At 39.4% G+C, this 11,300-nt stretch overlaps 1 protein-coding gene across 1 annotated transcript; it reads left to right on the top strand.

Annotated features, from left to right (window-relative positions):
- Window positions 1–486: 486 nt before the first annotated feature.
- On the top strand, window positions 487–11,300 carry LOC119898761 (butyrophilin-like protein 1). The gene is made up of 6 exons (XM_038712976.1): window positions 487–573; window positions 8,198–8,536; window positions 8,623–8,718; window positions 9,040–9,144; window positions 9,985–10,009; window positions 10,222–11,300. The coding sequence occupies exons 2-5, from the start codon at window positions 8,212–8,214 to the stop codon at window positions 10,002–10,004; spliced, it is 546 nt and encodes a 181-aa protein (XP_038568904.1). The 5' UTR covers window positions 487–573; window positions 8,198–8,211; the 3' UTR covers window positions 10,005–10,009; window positions 10,222–11,300.

Below are 11,300 nucleotides of genomic sequence, written 5' to 3' on the forward strand. Positions count from 1 at the left end.
AGATAAGCAGCGTTCTAATGTAGCTGTGTATAAATGAACAATTATTGTTAGTACAGAATTCATTTTTGATGAACAACCTGTTTTTTGAAGAAATCTATTTATGTATTACATCTATAATAGTATGGCTATAAATGATTTATTGATTTTGTGCCATTGCTATTTTTTACACATTTTCAAGAAATTAGTGTTTGTCCATTGTGTTATTAATATTATGATGGACTACTTGTTTTATGTATTTGTGTATTTATGCATGGCATTTATTAATTTTTGATATGCCATTGTTATTTATAAAATACATGTTTTAAAGAAATTATTGTGTCTGTCCATTGCATGTTATCAACTAATAAGTGCACACTAAAAATTATCTTAAAAAGAATTATTTTTAGTAGTCTTGCATTGAGTTTTGTACACCCAGTAGGCGGCAGTATTGAGCCAGACCTGTTGGTAATTGATTCACCCAACTGTAGAAGAATACACAGCAGCAGTACAGCGTTTTCTTTAGAGTATAGGCTAGTTGAGGCTGATGTTTATGTGGCTGAGACGAGGGATTGAGAGGAGTGCGGGCAAACCCTGGTAAGTTGGAGTGCAGTTTAGTCTAGCATTTGCCATATAGCGTCAACTAATGCTGTCCTAAATTGTCTGTTATAGTCTGTTAAATAGCACTTCAAGTTTGTATTAAGAGTCTTTGGTCGAATCGAAAGGAAAGAACTGAGTGCGCACATCGTTAGAATTAACTTTGTAACCTGTAAGATGATGAGAGCATCATGCGATGCGCTTTCTGCCTCAGATACGGCCGTTCTAATCAATGACAATCACATATCTCCACATTCGCTGGTCTAAAACATCGTAACTCCATTTGAGCTTAATTTTAGTAAAATATTAATAATATAATGACACGTACAAGTATATGATCATTTACCAAGTACAGACTCAGTGACTGTTGCAATTGAAAAAGGGAGACAAAAAAATCCTGGTTACCTAAAGAATATAGAGTCTGTGAGCGCTGGAGGACAGGTGAGGTGGAGAGAGAGTCACATTTCCTCCTGAAATGCGATACATACAGAAGCATAACACAGTAAAGTTTTGAGAAATTCCTTCTATTAATAAGCTACCAGATTTCAAAGAACTTCAAGATAACAAATGAAGAATAACCCTAAAGGCAGTATGTGTCCAGTGTCCCAACCTGAGGGACAGCGAGGGACACAGTGTTTCACTCTTGTTTGTAGTTCTATCGGCTATTTATTATTTTTGTTTTTGTAACTTATAACTGCTAACTTATTGGTCATGATTGCAATAATTGGTGTTGTTCAGATTCAAAATGTAAACTTTTAGATTTTGCTGCAAACCGCTTTAGCACCATTGTTTAACCAGGAATCCTGAGGTAAAATTCAATACCTTTTGAAGACCATTTCAAGACTTTTTCAATATATTTTAAGACTGCCGCGCCTAACTATACTATCGCTTTCGGTTTGAGCTCACTTATTTTTTCCAGTCTGTGAATCATCATTGCTGAATCATTTGCTGCGAGCATGTAGGTCTGGGCTGACTGTGAAAGTAGGCCTATCAGGCATGTTTGTCTTATTACTATAATAAATATTATAATAATAAATATCATTATTAATATTATTATCATATGTAGCCATTTTGCAATTTACAATTTCGCTTCACACAACTGCTGTTTACGACCCGACCTTTTTTTCTCCCTGAGAGGGAAGAAGTTCCGTGGCGCTGCGTAGAGCCCCCAGCTGCAGTACTGCATGGATCATGTGTAATATCCAGCCAGATATACTAGCGACACAACGCGTACAGATAGGGAGTGGGGCCGACCGGGGATCGCGGAGCGACCGGCCCGCTGCTTTTCTTCTGCCTGGATGAAGTCTGACGCTCCACAATTTACGCATGGATCCATGAAGATAGAGAAATATATAGAAATTAATGGCAATAAAGCAATATTTTAGATATCCCCAAAAACATCACAAACCATGCTTTTAGGGGAGCTGATGTCTTATTTAGGTTCGCACCCAGCCTGTGTGAGCCAACAGTTTTCTATGTGAAGGACTGGTCAGATTTTCTGCGAAAAGCATCTGTCTTACTTACTATGCCGTTTATGTAGGCAACATTACAGCAAATCATGTGAAACACTGTAATTTTGTGTTTGTTTAAACTAGATAATGTGAGCTTGCCTGCAATGATATGTGTGAGAACTTTCATTTGATCAATACAACAAAATTCAAACAGGCCAGGAGGGAACAAAGATGAAGAGAATAAACTGAGTGATTAATAACCAAAGTAGTGTAGGCGCTGTAGCACAGGCACAACCTGGAGAAGGAAATGAGAAGCCTATACCGTAATATTATAACATTAAATTAAAAGTATATTGTTAATTTAATAGTAAACTGTAAGTTTGATATTAATATATCATTATGTTACTATATTCAATATCATTTTCTATAATAGTAGGCCTATGGAACTTAGTATAATATTAATTCATATTACAGCTGTTTCAGTTTGGGGTTGTTTTTTATTCATTAACTTTGTGCAAGAAAAATGCTCTAGGCTACATGATAGTCTTCAGCCTTGATTTTGGGCAGGCTTCTAACTCGTCAATAATCATACTCATTTATGTAGAACAATGAGTTCAACATTTATAAATTTTGCTGCAAACCGCTTTAGCACCATTGTTTAACCAGGAATCCTGAGGTAAAATTCAATACCTTTTGAAGACCATTTCAAGACTTTTTCAATATATTTTAAGACTGCCGCGCCTAACTATACTATCGCTTTCGGTTTGAGCTCACTTATTTTTTCCAGACTGTGAATCATCATTGCTGAATCATTTGCTGCGAGCATGTAGGTCTGGGCTGACTGTGAAAGTAGGCCTATCAGGCATGTTTGTCTTATTACTATAATAAATATTATAATAATAAAATATCATTATTAATATTATTATCATATGTAGCCATTTTGCAATTTACAATTTCGCTTCACACAACTGCTGTTTACGACCCGACCTTTCTTTTCTCCGTGAGAGGGAAGAAGTTCGCGTACCAGATAGGGAGTGGGGCCGACCGGGGATCGCGGAGCGACCGGCCCGCTGCTTTTCTTCTGCCTGGATGAAGTCTGACGCTCCACAATTTACGCATGGATCCATGAAGATAGAGAAATATATAGAAATTAATGGCAATAAAGCAATATTTTAGATATCCCCAAAAACATCACAAACCATGCTTTTAGGGGAGCTGATGTCTTATTTAGGTTCGCACCCAGCCTGTGTGAGCCAACAGTTTTCTATGTGAAGGACTGGTCAGATTTTCTGCGAAAAGCATCTGTCTTACTTATGCTATGCCGTTTATGTAGGCAACATTACAGCAAATCATGTGAAACACTGTAATTTTGTGTTTGTTTAAACTAGATAATGTGAGCTTGCCTGCAATGATATGTGTGAGAACTTTCATTTGATCAATACAACAAAATTCAAACAGGCCAGGAGGGAACAAAGATGAAGAGAATAAACTGAGTGATTAATAACCAAAGTAGTGTAGGCGCTGTAGCACAGGCACAACCTGGAGAAGGAAATGAGAAGCCTATACCGTAATATTATAACATTAAATTAAAAGTATATTGTTAATTTAATAGTAAACTGTAAGTTTGATATTAATATATTCATTATGTTACTATATTCAATATCATTTTATATAATAGTAGGCCTATGGAACTTAGTATAATATTAATTCATATTACAGCTGTTTCAGTTTGGGGTTGTTTTTTATTCATTAACTTTTCATTCATTAACTGCAAGAAATGATAGTCTTCAGCCTTGATTTTGGGCAGGCTTCTAACTCGTCAATAATCATACTCATTTATGCAGAACAATGAGTTCAACATTTATAAAGTTTGTTGCAAACCGCTTTAACCAAATTATTCATGCCAATAAAGAGAACTTGTTGCAATGGAACTGAGAGAGAGAGAGATAACTCAAATATACTAAAAACTCGTCCTCTGTAATATAGTTGTGGCAGCAACCATCTCCACTTGGTTACCCCCCCCCCCCCCCCTCCACCTTTTCCATCAGTTTTAGTAACTATGGGGCATCTGTGATGAGCTGTTGTATCAGCATACAGGTTAGGCTGATTAGATTTGAATAAATTACTTTATTTTCACTCTGGTGAGTGGAGACAAAATTGTATTGTGTATGTTTAACTACATTTTATAACTACATGGAGACATATTTCATGTAAATAATTACATTCAAGATTTATAATGGATTACTACATGTGGAATTTAGATTCTCAAATTGAATAGGCCACAGAATGCATTTTATCAGAACTGTGGAGATGTCAAATATGAGCGCTCATTACAGAACACTAACTAACCTTCATATTAGTTTCACTGTAAACGTCACTAGAGTGAAACTAATATGAATTACTAGTGCTTTTCAATACCCTCCTTTGATCACACATCAAATCAGCTGCTTACAGTTCCTTTTGCTATTTCTCACACGTTTTGCGGTTATGCTGTCATTATGCATATATCCTGTTGCCTAATGTTTGCAGATGCAGAAGGGGCCTCAAGCTCACTGTCTGCTCTCTGCAAATGAGCTCTTGCAGTCCAGCTCACCTGGCTCACGATACTCTCCTCAAACTGCAAAACTAGGCTGAGCTGATCAAATATGAATCCAGATCCTGTTACTGCGCTGCTTATTTGTCGTCTCAAATGTTTTCAGAAACATGTTTTAGTGTGCCGTTTAGCTCTAATATGAAAAAGTTTCTGGCATGTTGAAAGACATCTGCTAAGCACTGAGTCGTCACCCAGTCCCCGGAGCGCTCATCCAAGATCAGAGCTGGGCTACCTCCCTGGCCTATTTGTGATATGTCCATAGACTTGAAGATGTTGTTTTCCTGCTGTATATCCTAAAGTTTTGAGAGAAAAAAAAGAAACAGGAAAAAAAAAAAGATCAGAGATGTGGCTCCTCCCTATGTGGGACGTCCTGCTTCCCTCAGACTGAGTGCAGGCATTGAATTGAATGAGACCGGCAACTTGAACGCTGACCACATCTTACTCAGCATTGACTTGATCATGGAAACACTTCTGAGGATTTTACTGTTTGCTATAACTGTCACCGGTGAGTTTCATGTTCTCTCCTTACTGATTTAATATTCTTTATGACTCCTACAGGCTCCATGATTCGGGCTGATGTCAGATTTATAATCTTGTATGAGGATGAGATGTGGTTATTGGTTTCTTTGATGAGAAGCTGTTTACAAATATTGTATGGATCAAACCGACTCTGAAATGTTAAACCTAAGAAAGGTTTGTGATATCAATTATTTTACTTTCAAAGACTTAAAAACGTATGTGGGTAAGTGTAGGGTAATAGGTCTATAACCAGCGCTGGACTGGGACAAAAAACCGGCCCTGGCATTTGTGGCCCAGGCGGGCCACTAAATATAAGTCGGACATCCCTCACCAATACACCATCCTTGCTTTTAAGGGCTCAGATTAGGGGTTTGACAAAACTCTTAGCCCATCAGACTTGACACTCTCACATTAAAAATCTCTCCCACATATCTGTGTTCTCTGACAACAATTTGAGATATAGGCTAATATTACGAGATATAATGAGAATGGAGTCACGATATTTTAAATAATCTACCTGCCCCACTGCTGTGCATTACCCTGCCTTATTGCTCTGCTGATATGGTCTACTACCATATCAGCAGAGCAATAATGCTGCTACCCCCTTTAGACCCTCTGACAGACACAGAGCCCGTCTGGTACTGTACTGGATGAGAGTAGCTCACTGCTCTTCATCAGAGGTAGAAAACCGAAACTGAAAAAATTTGTGATCAGACAGAAATATCAGCACACATCCAGACATATCTTCACTTCAGCAGCTCTGATAAAGTGCAGCTCACAGCCGATTCAGAGGGAATGAAGCCTCCTGGAGCAGAGAGACAGTCAAACAGAGCAAAGTGTCTCTGAGCGAGGGGGACAGAGACAGCAGAGACAAATTAGTTGTCGCTGACAAGCCCTGAAGCTGTGAGCAATGCTCTCTCTCTCTCTCCTTTCCTCCTTTGTGGAAAGCATACTAACCTTTTGTTCCACTGCCCGGTATTTCACATTGTCGGTGAATAATAAAAATCAACTGCATAGTTAATATGTCCAGTAAGGGTACCGCAAACTATCCTGACGATGACCTGTCCCGACTGGTGAGGAAGGGGCAGGCGATTATTAGAGATGTATCACATCCCCTATTTGGCGAGTATGAGTATGAGCTGTTACCATCAGGCAGAAGGTTTAGGGTGCCATGTCTCCGAACCAACCGGGCCCGCAGCTCTTTAGTGCCTATTGGATTTCTTAACAATGAGATCGGGGGGCTGCAGCTTTAGTGTAGGCTCATTTGTACAGCACTCGGGGAGCATGTTTGTGTTGGTGGGGCGGTTGTCTGGTTGTTGGTCTGTTGATGTTGTTTGTCTGACGATGCTTGTATGACACAAAATTAATTTCCGGACTAAATAAATATCTAGGCCTATCTGTCTGTCTGTCTGCGAACGTCACCGTATTTCTCCACTATTCTCCTCTTTTCTGATCCCACTAATGTGCCGATCACTATCACTTAGTCACGTTAACTGCAAAACTTTAAAGACTGAATGAATCTTTGGAATAAGCTTTGATGCAGTGGTGTAGTGTACGTGATACGCAGCCTATAAGAACGGTCAAAGATTTCCGTAGACCCGCTTAAAATAGCGGGATGATACGTAACAACATCGTTTTGTGACAGAACTTTCACACGTTCATTCATAAATTCACCCCGTCTGTGTTGCGAAACACAGAACTGAGATTTGGGGCTTGCGTGGTCTGTGACAGGAGTCTGACGTGAATTGCATTGCAACGTTGTGGTAGATTAATGAATGCAGGATACTGAGGGTGTGTGTGTGTGTGTGTGTGTGCAGTAGTAGAAGTAGCAGTCCCTGGATGCATGCTCATGCATTTAAGGTGATACAGTAGCTACATAACCTACGTCTGACAATGGTTTTGGAAGATAAGTGTGCTTGAGATGATGTAGAACACCTTTGTGCGTCCTCACTGTGTATAACATTCTGTAATGAATGAGTTTTGGTGATATACATAGGCCTTTGTTCATTGTTATTACTGCTACTGAGCCTCAGCTTTCCAGTATTGTTAATAATAGTTGCAACTTGCACTCTTAAATGTGCATTGAAAATGCCTGCTGATAAAACCTGTGCTCCAGGGACCAGATTCATCAAACATCTAAGGCATACAGCTCCTAACTGGCTGAGTTAACTGCTGATTAATACTAAACATTACAAAATCAGTCTATTCTCCCCACCTGCATAGGTGTCATTTTCACTGGGGAGGCTAGGGATGATGGCCCCACCACTTTTTGAAAGCATTTGTTAAAAATGTTCTGAAAAATAGCTTGCAACAAGAAATGTTAAATAACAAATGTAAGTGTTATGAGAAAGTTTTTTTGGCATAAGAAAACATGCAATGCAATGTAAATATAGAGAAATCAGATCTGCATTATCCCAAAAAAACTACTTAAGCTAAAAACAAAACAATTTACTGATTACTGCATTATATTAAATTATATTGTCACCTGCTACCTGAATTTGGTGTTCCACTTTAAATAAATGAATACATTTCCACCATAATTTGGTGCAGAGAAATGTCTCCAAAATGCAGGAAATTAAGTGTTTAATACTCATAATCTTCGTGTATTTTCATCAATGAATATTTCTTTAAATAGCATTAAAATATCTTCTAGTCTTGTTCTTGTGACCCCAATATTCTGGATTGTCACGTCTCGTAAGTGTTTTGTCACAACTGTAATCTGAGCCCTTTAATGTCCCCACCACTTTTCGTCTCAAAGTGACGCCCTTTCCCACCTGTAACCTTCATCGGCTGTTAAAGTCTTTGCAGTGTTGATAACACACAGCCTAAGCAGTCCTTCAGAATGCTCTCTATGTACATGCATACTGTATGTATTAGTGAGTGTAATGATGCTTATGGGACGTCGCTCTGGGACGGGTGAGTATGAGGCTGGGAGGGAAAAATCACAATATACTAGAAAAAACTAGACTACACCACTGCAAGTGGATTTGTGGCTTTTGCAGACACCAGGCTGTTCTTCAGAGGCTTTCAAACTGTCTAAATATAATGTTTGTTTCCTCAGGAGAGCCTCCTGCCATGTGCCAGACTCAGCTGATAAAGGCAGCAGAAGGTGGTGATGTGACTCTTCAGTGTCGTCTGGATCCTCCGGTCAACCTGTCTGCTTTCACCGTGGACTGGACGAGACTTGAGAACAAGGATATCGTCCACGTCTATCGACATCAACAGGACGATCCTGATCCACAGACGGATCAGTACCGAGGCAGGACGACTCTCCTCCATGAAGACCTGATCAGAGGAGTCCTGACTCTGCACATCTCCTCAGTGAAGCTGTCTGACAGAGGACTTTACAAAGGCTTTGTCCCAAACCTGAAGACCAGCTGTGTTGTTGACCTCATTGTTGGTGAGCATGCTGAGTTTAATACTGTTCAGGTTCATTTAATTCAAAGTGTATATAACGTTGTTCCTAAATTAGACCTCTCTCATTAGAAACGGTGGGAAAAGACCAGCAGAACGAGACAAAGAGAGATTATTCCAGCACAACTGGATCTCCAGAGGAAGAAGAGACCGAGCCAGACGGTTGTGGTAAATGTCTTTGAATATTCTCTCTGAGTGCAAGATGATCTGCTGTGTGGAAATGTGCAGCAGGTCTGAACATTTAATGTGAGCATTTTTACACAATTAACACATAAAGTTTTGGACAGTTTTGATTTTATCTGAATTTTTTTTAATCAATTTTTTTAATACTGTGAGCACCACAAATAAAATACATTTTCACTGTATCAAGGTGAAGGACATTTCGGCCCCTGAGAAAATGAAACCACTGCTGTGATAATGTTATGCCACATGCACGACCTTGAACCTGCCCTTCTTCTAAACTCAGCATCCTCTCTGATATATTTTCAGGTGGTGGAAACAGGAACGCTGGCCGTGCTGGGATCATTTCCTCTGTCTTCATCATTCTCTGCCTTGTTATCGTTGTTCTGCTTCTGAAGATGCACGGAACAATCCGTAAGTTACAAAACAACATTTAAAATCTAGGGGGAATTTAAAGTGCTTGTTTTTGCCAGTGACAGCTTGTTTATTACAAGTGTCAACATTATGGAAAGGCTCTGTCACGCTCTGCCGGTCGGCCATTCTTTGTGTTGCACTTTTGAGTTTAGTATCTGCCGTATGTTGAGTTTTGGGTTCTGTCCTTTCTAGTGTCCAGTATCTGCTTTATAGTCTGTTGTGTTTTGAGTTTCTCTGAGTTATTGTTTGGTCAGTTCATTATCTGTTATTTAGTTGGTCTTTGATTCCATGTAATGTTCTTAGTCTTGTACTTTCATGTCTTTAGTGTTTACTCCTGGTCTTGTGTTCTCTGTTAAGCTCTGTACTGTGTTCTAGTTCTGTGTTCTGATATTCTGTAACATATGTTTGTTTCTGTGTTGTCGCTTATTCACTCTGCCCCAGGTCTGCTTGTCATGTTTAGTCTCGTTAGTCTCATGTCTGTCACCTGTGTTGCTCCCGCCCTGCTCATTAGTCCCTGTGTGTGTGTGTGTGTGTATCTGTCTGTATCTGGTGTTTCTGTCTTGTCTTGGTCTGGTCATTGTTCATGTTACCCCCCAGTCTGGTGTGTATATACGCTCTGCCTGTCACCAGCCTTGCTACCCTTTACCTTTGGATTTCTGTTAGGATCAGCTTGTTTTTTTGGACTCCAAAAACCAGCCACTCTGTCAGTAAGTGTGCTCACCTTTTGTTTGTTTTCCCTCAATAAACCCCCGTTGAACTATACCTGCTCCGCTCTGTGTCCTGCGTTTGGGTCCTCCAACCTGTCTCCACACCACCCACCGTGACACGCTCTTGTCAAAGCCACCAGACTCCATTCATAAAAACAGTAAGTTTACTCCATTACGGGAGTCTCAGTGGCTTTTTGCTTTTAAGAAAACCAGAGCAAATAGGCTACAAACAAATGCAGATTAAAACCACATTTACTCAGGCTGAAATGTGAGACATGAATTTGTTCTTTACCTATTTCCTCAGCAGGTAAAAACCAACAAACACCTTCTTCCTTTAACTAGTGTCACAAACTACTTTTCTTTCTCTCAGAAGTGTGTGAAAAAGCTCGGAGGATCGAAAGAGCAAAAACCAGAGATGGTGTCAAACAGATCTGAAGGAGAAATGCTGAACAACCGAGCAGCAGACGAGGACCTGGAGGGGTCTGCAGGAAACGGCTCGTCTGAGAGGACGACAGCAGCGTAATATTATTCTGATTTGTCCTGGTGCAAATAATTTCTTGTGTCCCCCCCCCCCGCTCCAAAAAGCACATTAGTATACACACAGACACACAACGGATGCCACACAATTGAAGGCAAAATCAGACTCAAACCACCACAGTCTCTGAATATCAAATCAACAAAAAGCAGCTGACACAGTATCAATAACAACAGAACAAAAAGTGATCAAGAAAAGCACAGCAACTCCTTCAACATAGTATGAATGAATGGATGACAGCATCTGATCATGATCCACGTGGCAATTGTCACTGTCCCTCATGGGCCTTTAAATCAATTGGGCCAAAAACTAAACATTATAAACTTGATGAAGGAGGACTGTTGTATTAGAGTGTATTAGGTTTAGCTGTAATAAACTGCCAGCTGAGTGTATAAGCCCTCTCGCTCCAGAGCAGTGCCAAAGACGCAACAGGGTATATTTATTTACTAGATTATTCTTATTCTGTTCTAATATTCCCAATAACGTTGTGCTCTTGGTCACATCAGCAACATAATGAGAGCTTTCCATCACTTTAAAATCATGAAAAGTACAAAGATTTAAATCTCAGGTTGGTTCTGAGAAACTGATCTGACTGCTGTAAAGCTCTCTGTTGATTACCCAAACAACAAACACCAAGAAGTCTCCTGCTCGTTTATAACACTGTTGTTGTCCCTTTAATGTCTATGTTGAATCAATCAGTGCAGATTAACTTCTGTATGAAGATGTTTTTATAATTTTATATTAGACTTGCACTGATTTTTATCAGATTTGTGAAGAGGATGTCAGTGATGATGTTTTTTGTGCCTTCAGTGTGATTTTTAATGTAGACCTTTTACTTAAAGTGAGAACTGTTATATTGTGTAATCACTTGTATGTAGTGTATGTGTGTATATATATATATATATATATATATA

Source organism: Micropterus salmoides, unplaced genomic scaffold (genome assembly GCF_014851395.1).
Source record: "Micropterus salmoides isolate LMB-PRFRI ecotype aquatic unplaced genomic scaffold, ASM1485139v1 Ms_hic_scaffold_1, whole genome shotgun sequence".
Lineage (NCBI taxonomy): Eukaryota > Metazoa > Chordata > Actinopteri > Centrarchiformes > Centrarchidae > Micropterus > Micropterus salmoides.